This window comes from Numida meleagris, chromosome 3 (genome assembly GCF_002078875.1).
Source record: "Numida meleagris isolate 19003 breed g44 Domestic line chromosome 3, NumMel1.0, whole genome shotgun sequence".
Taxonomy (NCBI): Eukaryota; Metazoa; Chordata; class Aves; order Galliformes; family Numididae; genus Numida; species Numida meleagris.
This window is the reverse complement of record NC_034411.1, coordinates 21,902,384-21,925,069: the sequence shown is the minus strand read 5'-3', so window position 1 is coordinate 21,925,069 and position 22,686 is coordinate 21,902,384. Positions and strand designations below refer to the sequence as shown.

The window sequence follows — 22,686 nt, the reverse complement described above, 5'->3', positions numbered from 1 at the left end:
ATTTAACTTGGGTCCATATCACAGAAGTACTTTATAGATCCTCCATTCTGCATCTTCAGGCATGGGCACCAGAAACAGGAGTCAAGATAACCTCTCTATTAATAGTAAAGGATCACATTTACCCTGATGGCTTCAGCAGAAGCTTTCTGTACACTGCTGCAGCTTTAACATCCTTCCTCACTTCTTGCTGAGTATTTTGTCATTAATTTCTATGAAAAATCTTGGTTCTTGTTTGCCAAGTGTATCTCACCCTGTATGCGGAATATAAACACACCATGTTTAAAAACAAAAATACAGCCAAAAAAATAAACTTACTGCAAAATCCACATAACCAAGAACACTCTAACTCGTTTAAATGAAAGTTTTGTAATAGGTCCAGGACTTACACATTTAACTAGCCTGCAAATGAGCCAGCATGAGAAATCCTTTAGAATCAGTTAAAAAAAACATTAATTAAAAAAAAAAAAAGAACAGATTTGCATAGAAAGCCACCTTCTTAAACAAGTTAATTTCTCATAAATGCTACTTGGCATTTTCCAGAAGACATTTCCCTGTTACTCCAAGCTCCCCTCCCTAGCGTTCAGATTTTCAGATTTCAGTGTTATTTGCCCAGCTTTAGAATTGATGCAAGTCCCTGAAGTTGTGCACGCCTATCAGATCAGGTGAACAAAGTTCTTTGGAGAAGGAAGGCATTTTTGAACTGTAGCAAGGTTAATCTTACTGGCTCACAGAAAATTAAGACTCATCCAGGGAAAGCCCTGACCTGGCGTAAGTTTCTTCTACAAGAATTTTCACACGTTCAGCTACACACTGTGAATATCGTGTGACCTATGAGGAACATCTGCTCCCCGGTGTTTCTGAGCTGGTTTGGAATGCTGAAATCAAAGGTTTTCAGCAACACATCCGTCAATGACAGAACAAGAAACAAACGTTCATTATACAAGATAAAAAGTTGTTTGACCTTTTAATCTGGGGTTTTTTGCTTTCTTTTTCTGTGTTACAATAAGAAAGGTTCTGTGATTAAGACAATAACCTGAGACTCCGATGAAGAAAGCACCAACCACAAACAGTTCAGATCTCCGGGTGCACGTACAGTAGGTGAATCATCTCCTTCTGGACCCTACAGCTACTTGAGCTCATAGGAATGTGCATGCATGCATGCGTTTGTGAACATGTATGTACACACCCACAGAACTAACTACGTAACAATCAAAGCGGGGACAGAAAACATCACCTCCCTTAGCCAGCATGAAGTAGTCACTGACCAAAAGAGTCACTTCCAGGAATTAAAACCGTGAGTATGCTGTTCTTTGTTGTTGCTGCTGTGATGGTGGCTGTCCTTGCTGTTGCTGAAGACGAACTTGCTGGGAGTACGGATCCTCAAGAGATTTAACAAAAATAGTTGTTTTAGGCCCGGTTTTCCAAACAATACCATTGGAATCTATTACAGAGGACTCTACTGTAATGTTATGAGTGCCAAGTATCACGAAGTTTAACAGAAACTGCGTGCTGAAGTAGTCGTTGTGTGGCTCTACTCTCTGCTCCATTTCATTGGTCATGTTGTCAATAGGAATCTGAGAACACAAAAAAGGTTACCATTTTATATAACCTGCTAAAATCAGCTTTCTATTCTCTATTTGAAAGAGAGAGAAAAAAACCCTTTGTCCTCAATTTTCCTAAACCAATGCACATGTATGCTTGCATCAGTTTTGACATACTTTTCATAGATGAATGCAATTTTTTTTTTGTATCTATCAACAAAAGCAAGGTAGCTAACAACAAGTCTTTCCCCTTACCAACATTCTGGTTTTACAATAATGCAATTCAGATGTACCTCCTATAATCCTGTTGCTTTAGAAGCAACTGACTTCCCCCTCACACCTCAAGAACCCCCCCCAAGCCCACCAAATCAGACCTTTCACTAAGTATCACATTAGCATAACCTGAACTTCAGACGCACAGTCTTTGATAAGGCAGTTCACTAGATTATAACATGCATCTCCTCAGGTGCTACTTTATTTGGACAGCCCATCTTCTTAATGTCCATTAAAAAAAAAATCTTAATATAAGGGGTAAAGAATGATCTGCTCCTGTCTTTTTTCTGTGCCCCTGGAGTTTTCATTGGTATATAGCTAGACTGAATTTTCCTTATCTCAAGCAGATTCCTAATGACTTCTTCTGAACATCACAAGTTCTCTTTAGTTTGGAAGAAAAGTTGTTACTGAAAAGCTATCAGCATACAGCAAGCATAGAAATCCCAGATTCTTTCCAAGCATTATGACCAGTTCCCTCTTGTGCCCGAATGTCAGCTGCCAAGAGAGGATTAGATAAGAAAACATCAATTTCAACCAGAGGCAAACATAAAGGGTGGAAAATACACCAAGAAACCTTAACACTCCTCATTACTCTAGTCTATCCATACCTTATAGTCTTGTCCAGATTTGCTCTGCAGTACTGAAGATACATTTAGACAGACTGACTGGATTTTACGGAAGAGGCCTGGTTTAGACCCATGCTGAACCACTCCTTCTACCTTTAAGGCCAGCTGCTGATTGTTCTGTACTGCAATAGGTTCTGCGGGGTTCCTTGGCGATGGGGATAGAGCAAGCTGTAACACAAGAAGACAGACAAACACGTAACCTCACACCTCCTAAAAAGCAAAGATAATTACAAGATGAAAGAGAACACCTTCTAGTACAACTTCAAAGCAGGATGTGGTAGAGAAAAAACAGAAGATGGAAACATTCAATCTGCATCAGAAACTGATTACTGTAAAAATTAATAAGCATCGTCAGCAATACCAGGCATGGTGTTTGCACCTCTTAAACACCTTCTAAAGAAGTAGAAGTCTTCTATAAAATACCCACAAGTAAGCTCTAGCATATGAAGATGAAAACAGAAGTAAAAATCTGTAAGATTAAATAATGTAAATCTCCAGGCTTTCACTTTTCCCAAAAGAAAAAGGACCTTTTGAGTTAAAAATACAAAATTAACTTGCCCTTGAAGGTGACATACTGTCATTCTTACTCACTTAACTGATAAATATTACAACTCTATTCTATAGTGAATGTTATTTTTTGAAGAAAAACGAAAAATAATGCAGGTTTACAAAAGTTGTCTTCCCAAGACTAGAAAATTACTTAGCTCTGCAGATATAGAATCAAGAAAAATTACCATCAGTCAGATTTTATTTTAAGATCTTGCAATCAAAGAACTGAATCCCATTTGCTTGATTAAGTCATAGCCTAGTGGCTCATAATTACATATGTATTCAGTTATGACACAGACATTATTTAAGCCATTCCTAACAGGCAAGCCCAGATCTGTGTGCAGTTAAGTATCCTCACTAAAAATACTGAAGCTTTGTGCCATCAGTAAGACTAGTCGTGAAGAAAAGGCTCTATAAGGAGAAATTTTAGGCCACGTTTGAGCGATACTTACCTTAATGCTTGTAGACTGCAGCTTTTGAAAGAAGTACCTTTGGAAAGAAAGGGGTACCTTCAACAAGGCAATGACAGCACTGCAGAGACAAGCCGTATGCTGTAAGAAACAGAGCCAAAGCAAATGAGAATATTTCAGACAATATGTAAAAGACATGCGCACGAGGTAATGAAACTGCAGCAGCTTCCGCTAAAAGTCCAGAAATATATTGACAGTCATACAGTAACAGCCACTCCAATGACAGTGACTACACTCAGCTTATGTTTATGTTCTCTCCTTTATGAAGAAGGTATTCTGCTCTGGAAAGAACAAGCAGGTCAAGAAAAAAAGAAAAACCTAGATCATTTCAGTCGTAGTGTTAGAGTTAACAGAGCAATATCTGTATAAAACACGCATAACACAAGATGGATACACAAACCCTCAAATAAACAATAATCCACTCCTGGCAAACAGAACTGGCACCTCCCACAACTTCATACGGTGCAATAACTTCAGTTTTAAGTCTTTTACCTGCTCTTCCTTCCCCCGCTGCATTGTAACATCAGTGAAGGCAGTGCTACTGAAATCACCCAGCTGGGTTGGGACAGACAGCAACAACTAAGTTTACAGCGTTTACCTTGGCCACATTTTAGACAACTCACTTTTCTACGCAAATTGGAATTTTTTTAAGGACTGTTGAATTCAGAAAAAAAAAGGCAAGAAGGTACCAGTCATAACAAGTGAACTGCCCTGTTTCCATCAACGTGCACTTCAGCTTTATGATTTTCACTAACAGTAAAAGACAACACCAGATTAGGACTGTAAAGGAGCACTCTTATCAGCCCCCTGTTTGCATTCAGCACACTTTACATTGTGTTCTCTGATGCCCTGTATTGATAAGGGAAACACTATACTCCAGCAACACCGTACGAACTGCCAGCAGCTCAGACACTGAAGCTGGGCTAGCACTGAACCCTCCAACACTTTGTGTTGCAGGTGGAACTCCTGCACCACAACAGCATGAATAAACAGTATTTAAAAGTAACTGTGAAGAGGGATTTGACAGAGACTTGGTATTATCTCTAGCTCTCCTAACATTTAGCAGCATCTGCTATACTCATAGTACCAGAATTTTAAAAACCATGCTTTTAATCGGGCCAGAAAGGTTATAGGTGTTTTAGCCAAACCTTTTTTTCAAGTATTAGAGTTTATCCTTAGGGACTGAGTTCCTTGTACCACTGATAGCTTACATGAAGTAATTAAAATATGCTCTTCAGTTGCTTGATCACTTGATGTTTCCTGAGGTTTTAGAACACTCATCTACAGAATATACATATAAAGCTATTACTTGCCAAGTAAGACACAGGAGCATACTTCCTGTTGAGGGATTCCACTTCTTCCAGTACATGATTAAATACAGACATCATTCTTCTTTCATATTCACTCTCAACATGCGCTGTTCCATTGGAACTGTATTCCTGGAAACTAGAAAATAAAACATTCTGCTGTGCCTAATGTACTCTCCTCATCGCAGTCTGACAGGCTCACTCCGAAACATGCCCAACAAGACCATCCCCTGTTACAACTTGAAATTCATTAAGAAATAAACAGACTGAACTGTTTGATTTATTGTTTTCCCAGTCAGACTTGCTCTGTACAATTAAACCCTTTCTTAACTCCAGCTTATCCAGCACTTTGTGTCCCCATCCTTTCCCAGTTGAAGCAATTACAGGTCTATCAGACTGGGCATGCTTAATTCCCCAAGGAATTTTATTTCAGCCTGCTGCACTTACAATGTTTTAAACAGTCACACAACTCAAAAAACATGGACAATATCAGTCAGAGTTAATAATAAATACAAATCTTATAATCTAATACTCTGAATACAATTCCATCTCCTAGACACCTAACTTTTCAAAGGCCACACAACTGGAAAAAGCATGATTAAGACATCTTCAAAATAGTGCTTAATTCAAAATGAGCAGGATAGACATTTGAGATGTCCAATTTTATTTCCAGTCACAAGAATCACACATTTATAAAGATGTTTAGCTATGTTATCTTCCCTTTAATCTCAGAGTTCTAAAGAATGATTTGATTCACAGTTGCTTCAGCATGATTTTGCTAATACATACGAGCTCACATACACACACAAAAAGCCAGAAATGATTAATTTACCTTAAAAATCTTACACTAATCTAATGCATGTATTTCCAGGACTCTGAAGGAAACTAACACGTAACCACTATTTCCACTTACAAGTATAAGAGTGAACACAGAAGGGCAAAAATTAAAACACATGGCAACAGATTAAAAGTCATTTCTTATTTTAATTCAAGTCTGTATTTAAGATGAGTGCAGTACTGCTCTCAAGAACAAAATAAGCATAAAAAGCAGAACCTGGAACGCAGTCCCTAACCTGTCACTACAGCACAGCAGCAACAGGTCCTCCAGCCCAGCCAGAGCAAAATCGTTAAGGGGCCACCAGGAAACTTTTCTGAACATTCCCTGAATTCCTAGATTTAAAGCCCCAAGTGTTTAGAAACTAAAAGCAAAGGAGCAGAAAGTTAACTCTAAAACTTACTTTGCAGATTCTGGATCCAAAATCAGAGCTTCAATTGCATGTGAAATCAGCAGGCAGCTCTGCTGTTGTCTGATATTAATATTAAGGAGTTGGTAGACTTACAAAGTTGGTTCCTAGAACAAGAAATATGGTACTATTTACTAGCTCTTCTCCTTATTTCTCTAGCTCTTCTGAAGTAATCCTATCATTATTCCTTTGGTAAACAGAAGAACAACAATGGAAATCCTGTTTATGCTGTTACAAGTTTTGAGTCCTAACTTACTCATGAAGTAATTCTGAACAACAGTATAGCAACGTCTATTTCCAAATAGGTTTTAAGCAACCTGACTTATGTTATTTTGAAGCAGAAAACTTTGTGCTAGCTTTCACTAGAGGAAAGACTGTTAAAGCTTTGTACTGTCCTAATAAGAAAGTAAGAGGACAAATTCCAAGCTTTTAAAAGGATACAGTTCTACATTCCTTAGAGTTGCTGAGTCCGCATCAAAAGACGACTGATACAGATCCCCGTAACGCACAGCCAGATTTCGGAATTCCTCCATTGATAATTTCATCTACAGAGGCAATGTTACCAGTCAAAATAACAGCAGAAAAACAGCATACATCCAGAAAATCACTACACTAACCAACACCACAGAAGAACTAAAACATATCCCCTAGAAGATTTATAGTTTTTCCCTTATCCCCTAGATAAAAAGCACCTTAGTGACAGAGTATTACCCATGCTTTAAATATATATTCTTCCTAAAAAAAACAAATAAAAAAAAATCCAACAAACAACAACAACACAGCATACCATTTTAGGGTTAAAAACAAAACTAACTTGAACAACCTGGGTTGGATGGGGCTTTGGGCAGCCTGGTCTAGTGGGCTGCAACCCTGCCCAGGAGGGTTGGAACTGGACCGTCTCAAAGCGTTCCTTCCAACTAAAACCACTCTCCCCCAGTGAGGAAATCAAACTGCTCCGTCCCTCAAAGACGCAGTGATCTTACAGGTGGCACGCATTTAGAAGCAAACTGCTTCGGTATTCTGTTGTTTGCCAATGCTCACCAGGGAAAGTTGCAATGTAACGCTTAACTGCATATTTTTCCTTTTAATTATTATAATCAGAGTGTCCAAGGTGCTTCAAAGCAATGTGGAAAGGTCTTGCTGCAATTTAGAGCGCACTGAGTGGGTTACTACTTGCACATTGTTGGAAACTGTGCACGTTAATGTGTGAAAAATCACGCACACACAGCTTGAAAACACAGCCTGGTTCAGCTATAGTGGAAAACTATGGCCCACTACTTACTGATGCTTTCCATTTCCTTCACCAGATACCACATAACAGCTTGGGTTGGAGGGGACCTCAAGGATTATCAAGTTCCAACACCCTTGTCACAGGCAGGGTTGCCAACTGCCAGATCAAGCACCAGCTCAGGCTGCCCAGGGCCCCATTCAACCTGGCCTTGAATGCCTCCAGTGATGGGGCACCCACAACCTCTCTGGGCAGCCTGGGCCAGTGCCTCACCACTCTCTCAGTAAAAAACCTCCCCATGACATCTAATCTGAATCTATGATACATTCGCTGAGAAGCCAAATACATACCGACATCATAAACATAACTATACAAGAGTGGAATAAGAACACGTGCCTGGTTAGAGATGCGTCCACACCTCTGGAGATCATTTCCTGATGTCATTGCAATTGTTGTGGCAATAGCTGGTGGTGGACTTGTCTTCAGGCTGTTGCAGGTACAAATAAGTTGAGAAAAAGCTTGCAGAAGGTCAATCCTGAGTTTCACAAATCCACACTGAAAGCTCAGAGGATTAAGTGGTGTACTTGCAGCCTGAAACACAGTAATCAGAATGTTGGCAATTGAGGTCAAAAGCAAACATGGTAAAATAACTTCGCAATGTCACTGAACTGTCTTCTCATCAGACAAGTAAACTCTCCAGGTCAATACTAAAGGTGATTTTTAAAAACAAATCTAACAGATTTGCTCAATTTAAATCATACATATATAAAGGGGAGAAAAATTTAGGTAATTACTAAACCATACTTCAAGAGTATCACGCTTGTAACAAGTGTGACTTGAGCTGTTTATTTGGGCACCTATTTCCCCTTCTTCAAAGAAGAAGCCATTAGACCTTTAAATCCATACAGTCCAGACAACCCCTACCATGAGAGAGCACACTGAATTGGAAGGCAAAGAAACACAAAGGACTGAAAAGGTGAATCTCTGGATGAGCCAGATGATAAAGGATCAGCTAAAGACATCCAGAACTAAAGGCAGTAGTAACCATCTTTGATTTTCTTTGAACTGTGGCATGGACAGGAGCCACAAAGGCACCAAACCATATACTTGATGAAGGCAGAGACAGTTCAGAGACAACCAAGAATGATAAACAGAACTCCAAGAGTAAAGACATGCTGCTATTATTCTGAAGTTATTGTTCTATGCAATTTTGTTCCCTAAGAGCTTATCTGACTTGGAGAAGCATCTGTGATAGATGAAGACACCCAGGAAAGGCAAACTGCAGCACTCAAGATTTGATGGTAGTCAAGCCACAAATCCAAGTTAGGAATGCATCCAACACACTACCAAGAATATATATATATTTTTTTGCTGGCAGAAAAACAAGCAAGTTTATCACAAAACATCCCATGTCATCTGAGAACTGGCCTACCACTGATGAAACCAAGGAAACATCAACCAACTGCAATAAAAAGCCAGCCATTCCCAGTAGCGCAAACTGGACTTAATTCTTGTAAATGGAGATACAAGCTTGCCTCGTTAATACTGCAATTTCTATTACCTGCTACCCATATAGCCACGGGCAATAATTACATTACAGTTCTTTTTCTGAAAATGACAGAGAAGGTTCCTCAGCTCAGTTAAGTTCTTCAAATGACACCACTTAACACATTTTGAGTCAGCGCTACTTAATCGTGCCAATGCTTTGTTCAAGTTCTGTATCTTCTCTAGATTACCAGTAGTGAAAAAAGAAGCACAAGTTTCCAAGGAAATGCAAGTTCTGTGCCAAAGAGATTAGGTCCTATTTCAAAACCTTTGCTGACTACGCAAGAAAGCACACAGAGAGACAGATTGGACTGGGGCTGCTGCACTTTATAACTCCCTGTCCCACACACTTCTCTCATCTGTAAAGTAATTGGTCTTGTTCCTCAACAGGAGTAACTCACTTGAAATAACATTTTGCATACAGCTACGCAACCTTCCTTCTTACATGTGTATCAAGAAGGAATTGAGAAATATTCTGATAAGATCAGACACTGACGGGATATGTCATCATTGCTGAACATCTGCAGGTCTACCAGGCACAGTGTTGTGCAGTTACAAGGTGGCCCAACTTCATAGGCTTTGTCTCATGCACTAATGGTCTGCAGCACCAGTGTTGAGTCATGCACTACACTGAAACAGAAGCAACAGAAATCAGAGGGAAGGGACAGCTGAAGTCTTCTGCAGTTAGACTACCATGCATCCTTAATGACACTTTGCTCCTCATTGAAATAGAGTTGTAGATGTAAGCTGAGAGCAGCTCCTTTCACAGCTGAGATTTGAGGGAGAAATTTGTCCAGAGCAGTGCAACAAGTCAGCAACAGCCAGCAAAAAAAAAAAAAAAAACAAAAAAACCCCTACAAAATAACAGTTAAAAAACAAAGATAAAGCAGCTTCCTCTTCTCTAGCTCTCTGAAACCTGTGGACCACAACTTACAAGGAAGTCAGTAGAAGAGCTGAGGAAAGTAATTCTTCAACAACAGAAGAAAATACAGACTCTAGGGAAAGACAAATTAATTTGCTGAACCACTTTCCTGCCTGTATTAAATATTAATGTCTAATTAGATGCCCCCTCCAATGGCTTCTAGATGTTACAGAAGCCTTGAAGTGTTGAACGAAAAGCCTCATCCACTTCAACCACAACTTAAAGGAGAATACTTACGGAGCTTTCTCTCAGAAGATAAAGGCATACAATTTGTGACCTTCCAGGTTATCCAAGCATCAGTTTATTAAAAAAAATAGTATATCTGAGCCTTAATAAATACTAATATCTGAGTCAACATGATACTGACAGCAATTGCAGATGAACTAAGCTGCTTCATGGATTTTTATATGCCTTCTAAATATGTAAAAATTTCTTCGTGGAAACCAAAATATGAAAGAGTGCTGTATGAAGCTAGACTGTCTTTTGTTAGGATGGCAGCATGAAATGGAAGACCATATTCATGCTTTTGTTGCTGTCGTTCACAGAGACACATTAAACACAGCCTTCTTATTTTCTCTACTTTAGAGAAGCAGAAAAGACTTGCTTAAAATAGGTACCTCAAAAATCCTTTGGATTTAACAAGATTGATTTGTTCTCTCTCCTTACTGAATTGCTGTGGCTTTATTGTTGTTAGGATTCCATAGGATCCCACTGTCAAATACAAGGGAATATGAACTCAGTAGGAAGGAGGAAGGCAATTAAGCGCTGTAACTTTAAGTAAGAAAAATGAAAATAAAACATATCACATGATTTGATCAAGACAGGAAGTGAGGAGTGGGAAAACAGGAAAAAAAGAAATCTAGCAAGCGAGCTTAGCTGCTGATCTCTCTGAAGACACAGTGGGTTAAAAAGGGCATTTCCCTGCAGCCCTCTCATAAAAGAGAGGTTGGCACCCCCAAAACCTTTTAAGAGGTTTAAGAACAGAAACTAAACAGATCTGCCACGGTACACAGAATCATCACTGCAGCAGAAGATGTGTGCTAACCGTCAGTGATGCTATTCCTTTGTGATACGATTTTAAAGCTTCAGCAATGCAAGAAAGAGCTGAGCTGTAGTTGTCCTCTTGCAAACCCGTCAGACACTGCTCTGCATGGGAGAACTCCTTCAAACTGTTCAGCCAGAAGTAAAAGTGCTCTGACGCCACCTGAGTCAGCAGGCTTTGATACAGTTCTCTGGCCATGTCGTGGTTACCCTGTAACGATAAGAAGGTTTGGAAGAGGGGACAAGAAAAAAGGCTGTGAGTTTTTAAGTAATAAATACAAGTACGAACAGCAACTTCTCCAGAATTAGTCATACTTTAAAGATAAAACCAGTGAATCTTTTATTAGTCATTTGATCATCACAAACCCACTAATAAATAAAACCACAAAGCCTTATTTTATGGTAAGACGAGCCTGCATGAAGTAATCATTTCTACAAAACAGTTTAACAAGATGAGAAACAAGTCTAGAAATTTGTTTTTAATACTGAAAACATATATTTTATTCCCACAGTAACACTGGACTTCAAACTATCATCAAGTCAGACCACAGCTAAAACCAAGAGCCCTGGCTGATGTAACCGAAGCAACGTTATACTCAGTCCCCTCCTCTGCAACGCATACCTTATCTGCTTAAAATTACCCCAGCATCTTGCACTAGGCTTTCTACGTAATTCCAACCCCAGCTATGATTTTATTGAAGGGGAGAGAAAAATCTTTCTTCACACTGAAGAGGAGCATACATCAGGATGGCCTGTAGCACTTTCTAAAGATCAACCAGAAAATGAAGATTAGACATGCTCATAAAAAAAATAAAGATCAGGTCATTAACTTCTTCCTTCTCAAACACTCTGGAAAGATGAATGGCTAGGAAAACCACTCTGATGGGATGACCACTCTGAATGGAATCAGCATTCCAGAGAATTAAGAAGGAAAATGATATATTCCCCAGCCACCCACATTGTTTTCTTTGTTCTGAGTCCTATTATTTTCCTTCCTTACATTCTTTTTCCAGTTCAAAGAAATCACTAGCATCCTTCCAACAACACCAAAACATTTTCCTCCAGGTATTTTCACCTACCATTCTGGAAGCCTGCCTAGCTATCCTGTAGGCTGTCCATCCGTTGGAGGCATTCTCAAGCTGCTGTTTGATAACAGTTTTAATTTCTGTAGATAAAGCTTTCTGACTGGAAACAAATATCACAGTGGCAAGAGAAACCTACAGAAGAGTGGAGAGGTTAGGAATAAGGTTGTACCTCAAGAATAAACCACCAACAACAAAAAACCCCAAACCATCTCAGTCTAATAGAAGTGATCTGCTTGATACTGGACTCAGAACTACACAGAAGACTTACCATACATTTTAACTGAAGAACTCTTCTCAGTCATGCATCTTAATATTTGGGGCAACCAAAATATTTATTGTAGATGAAAGTCACTTTAATTTAAATAACCTTCACTGCCAGTTTACACTGGGATAGTTCAAAGGCTCCAGATAAACAAACAGGAAGCTTGTAATTTCTTTCTCAAATTTTAAGTTAATTTCTAAATAGATGTAATAAGAGTATTTTTATCTATTCAAGTATATTAAAACGCTTGTCAGACCATCACATGTAAATTGATATAATTAACTGCCATCTTGTTCTTCTGTAAACCTTATTTTACTGACTATCCCAATACTTTGTCTAAGCAGTGCCATCTGCTGGGAAATCTAGAGGAATACATTGTATATGCCAACATTCAACTCAGAAATCACACCACATCTTATAGATAGAATTGAACTATCAAAAAAAAAAACCTGAAAACAAAGCTACACACTGGCACGTGAACCTGGATCTAACAAGTGCCTTAGGCTACCTTTCTGGAAGGAAAAAAAACTATCCATAGTAGTATATATATACAGGGTGGATGCTGGTGGATGAAGGAAGAACTGACATCACCTCCTGGACTTGTTCAGTGTATTTTACACTGTCCCACATGACATTCTTGACTTCACTGGAGAGATATGGATTTGACGGATGGAACACTTGGTGGATAAGGAACTGGCTGGATGGTCACACTCAGTGGCTCCATGGGCAGCAGTGACAAGAGGCGTTCAGCGGTCAGTACTGGACTGGCACTTCGTTACATCTTTGTCAGTGTCATGAACAGTGGGACTGAGTACAACCTCAGCAAGTTTGTTGATGATGCCAAGCTGTGTGGTACAGTCAACACACTGGAGGGAAAGGATGCCACCAAGAGGGACCTGGACAGGCTTAAGAGGTAGGGCCTGTATGAAAGTCTTATTCAGTAAGCTCAAATACTACGTCATGCACTTGGGTTGGGACAATCTCAAGCACATATACAGACTGAGCAGAGAATGGACTCAGAGCAGCCCTGAGGAAAAGGACTTGGGTGTGTTAGCTGAAGTCAAACTCAACATGAGCTGGCAGTGCACAATTGCAGCCAAGTGCCAACCATGTCCTGGGCTGCATCAAAAGCAGTGTGACCAGCAGGTCAAGGGAGGTGATAGTCTCCCTCTACTCTGATCTTGTGAGACCCCACCTGCAGTACTGCATGCAGGTCTGAGGCCCCCAGGAAAAGGGCACAGATCTGTTACTTGAGGTCCAGAGGAGGCCACAAGAATGACAGGGGCCAGAGCACTCATCTATTGAAGAGGGCTGAGAGAGTTGGAGCTGTTCAGACTGGAAAAGAGAAGGCTCCAGGGAGACCTTAATACAGCCTTTTAGTACCCAAAGGGAGCCTACAAGAAAGTTGGAGAGGGACTTTTTACAAGGGCACGTAGTAATAGGAGAAGGGGGTAATGGCTTTAAACTCAAAGAGAGTAGTTTTAGATTAGATATAAGGAGGAAATTCTTCATTCTGAGGGTAGTGAGGCACTAGCACAGGCTGCCCCGAGAAGCTGCGGACACCCCATCCCTGGAGTTGTTCAAGGCCAGGTTGGATGGGGCTTTGAACATTCAATCTTGTCTAGTGAGGTTTCCCTGCCCACAGCAGGGAGGTTGGAACTGGACGGTATTCAACGTCTCTTCTAATCCAAACCATTCTATCACTCTATGATTTTGTCCATCAAGGGATGTTCACCAGAAGGAGGTCTTACCAAGAGTTCCTGTTTTTTATCTGTGGTAGATCGTCCAATCACTTTATAGAGTTCCATCAGATCTCCCAGCATCCCATCAGCTAACACGGGCAGCTGCATGGCAATAGCTGCTAAACAGTGGCACATAAGAATCCTAGCAGCATCCTGAGCACTGTGCAGCTGTGTCAACAGAGATTCAACCACCGACTGGCTCAGGTGAGGACGGCACTTGACCAACTTCACCATACAAGTTAAGGCGATCTGTAATTCACAAACATCAACAGGTACAATTAATACAACGCTTACTTAAAAGTAAAACCAAAACTGCCACTTCACTGCAAGTGTGATTACAGAAAAACACAAAAATGAGACTTCCTTAGAGCATAAGCCTCTGTCTCTAAACTCAAAAGCACAAAAACAGCAAGAAACAAATCTTCTCATGTCTTTACAAGTAAATAACTAAATAAAATTACTGGTAGCAGGCCATGAAATATGACAACAAAAATAATAGTTCATAGGAGCATTGTTATCTTGTACATTGCATCTCCATCTCTGAAAAAATGGGTTCTCTCTCCGTAAGAATTTCTTCATCCTCTAGAGACATCTCCATCCTTTGTTTATGTTTTATTACAGCTGTACTTCAGAGAAGTCCACCTTTCAACCCCTCCATGAAAATAAACTTATACTAGAGTTGAAAGCAATCTCATCGCAGTCACATACTATCACTCTGAACTCTTAACTACTGACAAAACACAGAAAAACATCAATTTCTTCCCAATACATTTTATCTCCACCAGAAAAATCTGGTACACTTTAGCTCTACTGCTATAGAAACCATTACTGTAAGTTACAGCTGTGCTAATGAAACACAACAATATTGCCACCTTTAAGGTTGCTTGAGCTCCTGGACTGTCATCTTGACTACAAAGAACAAGAAGAGATTCTAAGCCAAAAACTGCATCTTGCTCCAAAGGCAGAAGATCTAAGAAAAAGAAAGAGTCAGTTAGTTCCCTGTTACAGTTTCTGATTTTAATTAATATAATGCTTACACTGCTGTTGCAGTGATGACAGATGAATATCTTCCTAATAATTCTGACTTGCTCTAATTGGAAGCAATTCTGTGTCTCAGGTAATTATTCAGCAGTCAAGCTAACTGTGACATTTATAGGGTAAGCATAAAATTCTGGACTACAACTTCTAAATACTATTATTCCTTTGCAGCAGATTTTGTGCCAAGAGTTACCGAAGACTAACAGACAATTCAGTGGTTTATAGCAAAGGTAAGATATGAAGGATCAGACAGATTTACAGAAAAATTCACAGATGAGACCAGTTAACGTGTTAAATGTATAAGCCTGATTGCAAATAGATTTCATTGTCTTTGCTTTCATTTACCTTTTTCCTGACAAGAGGCTGATATATTTGTCAGAATTCTCACTCCATGAGCTGCAATGCCACGGTTATTATGGTAACAGCACTCCTGTGCTAATTTTACTAAATCAAATGACCTTGCAGTTGTAGCTGCTGTTCCTAAATAAAGACAAGGCAAACCAGACATATAACAGCACATAGCTTAATTAGACTATGAATCTTTCAAGTATATTCCTGCACAAAATCTATATTGATTTATGGTGCTTGGTTTCTTAAAATTATTTATTTTACTTCATATGTTTTTATCCTATCATTTTAACATATATTCCTATACATACACCAACACTCTCCTCTTTCCTAAATGCAACTTAGATGTACACAAGAAAAGAGTATTCAGATCTAAAGGCTGATGTTTCAGAGACTTGGAGATCTTTAGACTCGGCCTTAAGGTTTTACTGACAAAAAAAAAAAACTAGTGAGCATATTAAGACATGCCAAAATAACTGATGAAAACATACTGTTTTTCTTTTCTGCAGCCAATGTTGTTTGTCATCATACTCATTAAGGCATAGTGGGTTTGAAGAAATAAAAGAAGACAGCATCATCTCTGTTTTGAGAATGAGATACCTTCAATCATTTCAGAATGTCTACTCCTTCTCGACTATAAAGCCTCTGTGCTTCACTCTTCCCTTCGTTCTCACTGAAACACTGTACAAGTGCGTGGTTTCAAAGTACCTTAAGCAGAATACAGGCTGACCAATTAAGAGGCAAACTATTCCCTCAGTTTATGAAGAGAAGATGAACATCCAAAGGTAAACAAAACTTTCACTGAGCTTATTACCCACAAAATCTGCAACAGAATTGTACACCATGACTGTTCATGGGTGCACACTCCCTCATTTAAAGTTCACATACAAAAAACACAGTATGACTCTCGGCTAGCACTCTGAAGTTCAAAAATACTTTCAGAATATGCAACAACGTTTAGATTGAACTGTTTAGTGGTAGATAGCTAATCTACCAAAAATGCCAAAAATGATCATCTAATCTAATTTTCTTACCTGGAGCACTGCTGAAGTACTGTTTAATGGCAATGGTCCCCGATAATGTGGAAAGAACCGACAGCATGCCCAGCTTCAAACTGTCATATGGAGTATGAAGAGCAGATTCACACAGTGCCTACAGGTTAAGAGAAAGAAGATGCAAAGGGAAGGAAGTTCCATAAACTATCTGTATTAAAGGTCTAGATACACTTTTTTGTAAGAAAGAAGGGCCTATGATCAAAGCAGGCAAAACTGAAATCTGACCAGAACTTCCTTGCTCATCTGGCAAGCATCTAGAAAATGTCCTGCGTATGTCCTAATGAACTGTGCTAGGTATCAACAGCACCAGGTTCTAAAGCCAAATACACACACGTTTCCTCAGTTCATAGAATCACAGAATGGTTAGGGTTGGAAGGGACCTTTAGGATCATCTAGTTCCAACCCCCCTGCTCTAGGCATGGACACCTCCCCCTAGACCATGTTGCTCACAGCAAATGCTTGCAGTGAGGGGGCATTCTTCAACTGTTCATTAACATTCAGCTACTCTGCTTGGTTGATTATGCCTAATTTAAGGATATGGAGGTACATATTCTTCCTCCCTTCCCCTCACAAATTGTTCTTTTGAAAAGAATTCCACAACTAATTGCAAAGTTTCATAATACATTTTTAAGCTAAAGTTTATAGACCTGAATATTTTCTCTGCTCCATGTGTGTGGCATCTTGTTGGCCAACAACTTTAAATCTTGGATTGCAAGCCTCTTCACAGCCTTCCTGGGGTCATTCTTCAAGTACTGCAACAAAAGCTGGACCTGTAACAAGACAAATTCATCATTTAAGAGCTAGAGATCATACCAGAAGGAAGCCTATTCAAAAGAATTTATGAAGGAATTTTGAGAATACTCATCTGAATCTACTATGTGTTACCTGTCTGCTTGCTTCCTGCATGGCAAAGACTCTACTGCAGTTCCACGGCAAGTGGAATCAATCTAACAGCTGCTTTCTGCTATCCTCCTCTCCTGTCTGCTCAAGCACCCTTCTCTGCACCAACCTGCATACCCAAAGAAGCCCTGAGAGCTATTGCAGCTCTCAGAGAAATACTGATGAAACACTCCCAAGGACCTCAGTCAACACATCACATTGTAACAACTATGCTAGTAGCAAGTATTCCAGGCATTTGACACTAATTCAGGTGTCTACATGATCTGCAGTCAACAGAAAGCAGCACAGATGTCTCTGTATTGAGACTGTATGTCTCAAGAAAAAATAAAAAAAACACATACCCAGGCAACCTGACATGTAAGTGCAACACAGGCTGTTGCATTGCACAAATACAGCCTATTTCTCCATGCTTACTTCCATAAAAAGCATTTAAAGTTCTTGATGTTGGTTCAGTAAGCTCAAATTCAGTACTATTTCTGAAAGTCAGCCATTCCAAGAAGTTTCAAACTGATCGATGCCATAAAATCGAACAGACACCAGCCTTCCACAGACGTACAGGATTAAAAAGCCAACAGATTTTTATGACTTTACAATAATTAATTAGATGATTCTCAAATGTCACAGTGGGTTCATACCTCCTATATAAATCCCATTCACAAAGCCCATTATCCGAACATAAAAGCATTGTATTTTGCCCATCACTGCTTTCTCACAACGTGGTTTACAAATGTAAACTATAACTACAGGCTCAGTCTTTCAAGAAAAACATTTTTAAATTTACTCTGTTCTGTTGAATTATTCATTTCCTTGTATGCAAGGACAGTGAAAGGCACTCCCACTATCCAAAGAAAACATTCAGCAGGGAAAACATACAGAAGGGAAGCCTGGGTTCTAGAGGCAAAATGAAAGTTTTCAGAAAAAAATTGTTATCTTCCTTAATTTAACATTATTGATTTCCAAGAAAGACAGTTTATAAACTATGAAAAAGGTCTCTGTGTTGGAGGGAGTTATCTGGAAATGACAGCAGCTGCAGAGTACTCTGCCTCTATGGCGTGTAGAAGCAATCATCTTAGCATATCCATTATAATTTATCTTCAGATGCCAGCTGATGGTGAAAATTCAGGGTTTTGTTTTGAATGTGCTTTGTATGTTCATTTGAAAGAAGAATTACCTGTTTAGGAATGTCAACCAAAGAAGAAGCAGCAAGCAGAGTGAACGTGTGCAGAGTAACAATGACCATCTTGGTGGAAGGATATGACGTTACCAGCTGCTGAAGCAGCTGCCGGGAGCTGGAGGCCAGGCTAGCATCATGATGCATGTGCTGAAGAATAGGGATCAACTTCAATTTCAAGTCCACAGGCGTAGCTAAACCTGTAACAGGGAACAGAGACATTGCCAGGTTGTTGTAGTGGCTTTTAGCAGTACTAAGACACACAATATGCATTATTATCACTGCAGAATGCAGACTGTGCAGACCCCTGCATTAGCTTCAAGTAACCTGTCCACTGGCTAGCAGCTTAACCACAGCAGTATCGAGCATTTTAAAGAGTTCAAGAGTGTTTTGAAAACTTAGATTTTGAGAGTACTCATAGAAGAAGAGATATTGGATTATTTGTTACATAATTAAACTATAAAACTGGATTTGTGGATAAGGGCAACGGTATACTGACATTTTATATTTATACATGGATAATAAAGAATTCTCCGATATCATCGCTCATAATTTGTACATACCCTGAATCATCTCACTGATTTTGTTACATATTCCTGCACCAAAGTCCCTGCAGAGAAAAAGCCCCAGGTGAAATGAAAATAATTAAAAACCAACAGAAGACCTAAACGTTGCATTTTAAGAATAAAAACTATCACAAGAATGCTTGCCCAAACTTTTTTTAGAAGTGCATGATCAAATGATAAAATGGAAGCTTTTAAAGGTATTTCAAAGTTGTTTTTAGACTTGAATTCGGATTTCCCTACAGTACTGTTATTACTCATAACAACTGCAAAGGATGAAAACTGAAGAAAATACTACGCTTTGTGAGTGACAATGAAGTTCTTATTCTTTGTAAGATGAAAAACAGGGAAAAAATTCCATCTTACTTTGACTGTGCAGAAAAGTTGGCAGCAGCAAAAATAGCAGCTTCAACTTCCACATTATCATGGGAATCCAAACTCTGACGAATACTGTGATGCGCATTCTTCCTTTCTGGAATAATAGATGCCATGCTGCCCAGCATCCTACAGAGACAGAGCAGGAAACTGAGAAAGCACAATGACTATGAAGTAATGCAAGATTAAATCAAAAAGAAGCCCAGAAGGACTGGCTCGAAGTCTCGATTTCTATATAAATGTGGGATCTTTTATGTTCACTAAAGAAACAAACATAACACTGACAGTAGGCATATAAATAAAATGTGAAAATATTGGTGTAAGTCTTACATTAGTTGTTTAATAATAGCACACAACAACAGAAAAGGTAACAATGTTTGAGTACTGTTAGTGGAAAGCAAGAATCCTTACAAAACTAAGAGTACACTATGGCACAGGGTGCACTGAGTATTTTTAAGACACTTTTGTGTTCAAGATCTGATATCACTGCAATAGATTTAATGCAAAAATGTATTAGTGCGTGCATACAAAGTATACATCGTGCGATTCAGAAGTCAGAAATTTGGTAGTTTAGAATTAAAATCGCGTTTAGAAAGTTGTTTCCATCTTTTCTGTCTTTCCCATTAAGTCTTCAAACTGAAGTGATCCATGTCTGAGAAGTCATAAGTGTTAACTACATACTAAGAAAGCGAAGCTTCTAGAGAGTTACTATCATCACACAAACAACTGTCAGACTTTCATCATTTGTTTCTAAGATCCTTTGCTGGTGTGAAACAAGGTTATCATTGGGAATATCACAATACCTTTTCTTTAACTGACAAAAAAAAAAACAAATCCAAGTATCTATAGTTTCAATTACCTCAAAAATATTTTTCAGAAATGTTTACAGCCAACCAGAATGAACTCCAGAATTTGCGTTGATGGTAATTTTTAGCAAGACTTCTACGTAAACACGCAGAGCTATCTGGCAACACACTGTGCCCCTACACAGGTCTTGATTTAGAAGCTCTTCCTTTCAGCATGTCCTTTCTTACTGACGTTACTGGAGAAGGGCAAACCTGAAGACTTTTACAGAGCTCAACCAAGAGCTATTTTCACTTATCTTTCACTTGCTGCATCTTGTGTAATGATTCATTACTAATGCAAACTAAGCAAATTCCTGGGACTTCTACAAATCTGCCAAGATGGCCCTCAACACCAGGCAACAAGCATAGACTTACATTAGAATACTGAAGTGAAACTACAAGAAAACATACAGATACACTGCATTCTCACATTTCTGAGATCCTAAAGCAACAAGGCATACTCTCAAAAATAGAAAAAGAAATGGGTGCATGAGCTAATAAAACAAACCTCTGTTAATGACTCCCATCTTTCAATAGTGAGATCAGTAACAGTTCTGGATGGATACAAGAAAAGAATAAACAAGGGAAGAGGAGTGCTCTCCGCACATTTTAATTCAGTTGCGCAGGAGTTGAAGATGCAGACAAGATTATCGTGTTGGGTACTGTTAGTGATACAGACACCAAAGCAGCAGGACAGTGACATTAAAGATAGCTTAAAGTGTGGAGCTTTTTTCACCCACTGGATTCCCAGGAAGGACAGAGCAATCAGTAATAGAAGTGCACCTCCTCAGATATAATGGATTAGAGACTAACAAGCAGTATGCATCTAGGACAACAACAAATGAAGAATAAATGAAAGCATAACAAGGTTCACATAAATTAGTTTAGTTCACAAGGTAACAAAAGTTATTTTGACGTATATGGAAGCACCTACCTTTTGGTCTTGCTCTAAATATATCATGTAATGCATGTAGGTTACGTACAGATACTATCTGAGTTAACACATACAAGAGTTTCCTTCTGAGCACATAACATCTAAATATCGCCAATCCCATCTTGCCTGAAGCCATCCACACAATTCTCACATCACAAATACGTACATGTGAAACCCTTGCTCTTCCACTTACAGATCCATGCTGTTCACTCCCTGTGAGATGCGCCTGCTTTTATCTTTATGGTAAATGCAGAAGACGGTTCCTACATTTCATTTTGAGTAGCTGCTGATTTTGTTAGAACAGATTAGCACACCAATAACGAGCTACAGCTTTGGAGTAAGTTAGGTTCATTTCTGTACTACGTACCGAAGTGTGATAGCCCGAGCAACGGGATCATTGCTATGAATCACTGAGAAAACTCTCTTCACAAACTCATCCACGTTGAGGATCTTCTCTAGGTGCTTCTCACTCTGCTGTGTAACTTTCAGCACGCACAGCCTCAGGAAGTTGTTTCTATCAGAAGACACAGGCTTATCTTTACCGAGCTGTTTTATAATAAAGATTCAAACACTACTAAATCAAATGCATTACAAAAAACTTCACAGTTAACCACAACAAAGAAGGTCTATGCTTTAGAAATGGTTTGAGTAGGCTGATGCAGTTAAACACAGAATATTAACGCACTATTATTTCGTAGCACAAGTGACAAATTTCCTATTGCTTCACAGCACATGTAGCGTACTATGAATGTGGGTCCAACGCTTCTGGGGAAACGAACGCACTGACAGCAGTGAGAATGGGCAGAAGCAGATGTCTGCACTGCACACGCTCCCAGATGTAATTCTACTGGAAAACTGTGGCAAAAGCTGAGACAGACAAGACCAACTGCCACTGCCAAGCGTGAATGAGCTTCTACTCCTTCCTGCATCCAATAGCAAAGATCCCACAGCAGAAACAAATATAGCTGCGTGCTCCTGAGAACAGCTCCACTGCAGACATGGGTCAGCTAGGCACCGGGCACTTGGAAAAGCTCTACTTAAGGCTTTGTTATTCACGCTCCTTAGAGAAGGGATTTGCAGCGTTGATCATTTATTTGCTACGATTCTGAAGGCACCTACGGAGAACTGCCTCCAGTAGAATTAAAGCCAGCAGCACACTACTCACCCGACCCTGAAGACGTCGGCCAGCTTCAGGAAGGCCGAGTTGATGAGGATGGGGAAGGGATACTTCTGGAAGAGCCGGGGGAAGCGCACGACGGCCTCGCACTGCTCGCCGAGCTTGCCGGACCGCAGGCCTACACAGAGCACAACACGGACTGCTACGGCGGCGCCCGCCAGGCCCCGCCTGACACCCCGGCCCCGCGCTCCCCCGGCCCCGGGCCTCACCCTTGTCCAGCTCCATGAGGGCGGAGTTGGCGTCCAGCTCCTGCTCGCCGTACCCCGCATCAGCCAGGAACGACTTGCCGCCCGCCGCCATCGCGAACCCCGCGGCCCTCCAACGCGCATGCGCAGCCGCCCTCCCGCCACACCAGCCCAGCAGCGCCTGCGCGTTCGCCCGCGCGCGGCAACAGCCGCGCCGGTCCCGCCTCGCTACACGGGCCGAGGTGCGGGCACGGTCCAGG

General features: G+C 40.0%; 1 protein-coding gene and 1 long non-coding RNA gene across 2 annotated transcripts; one reads left to right on the top strand and one right to left on the bottom strand.

Annotated features, from left to right (window-relative positions):
• On the bottom strand, positions 939–22,620 carry INTS7 (integrator complex subunit 7). Its single transcript, XM_021391034.1, has 20 exons — positions 22,451–22,620; positions 22,230–22,359; positions 21,432–21,578; positions 19,277–19,414; positions 18,911–18,957; positions 18,348–18,547; positions 16,924–17,046; positions 16,256–16,373; positions 15,219–15,353; positions 14,708–14,805; positions 13,845–14,084; positions 11,826–11,963; positions 10,751–10,957; positions 7,635–7,829; positions 6,452–6,555; positions 6,005–6,073; positions 4,773–4,905; positions 3,442–3,540; positions 2,423–2,608; positions 939–1,574 (listed from the first exon to the last, which is right to left on the bottom strand). Exons 1-20 carry the CDS (start codon positions 22,539–22,541, stop codon positions 1,287–1,289), a joined length of 2,886 nt encoding a protein of 961 aa, XP_021246709.1. The 5' UTR covers positions 22,542–22,620; the 3' UTR covers positions 939–1,286.
• On the top strand, positions 1,208–16,246 carry LOC110395939. The gene is made up of 3 exons (XR_002436695.1): positions 1,208–1,294; positions 15,048–15,103; positions 15,731–16,246. It is a non-coding gene; the product is annotated as an uncharacterized LOC110395939 (long non-coding RNA).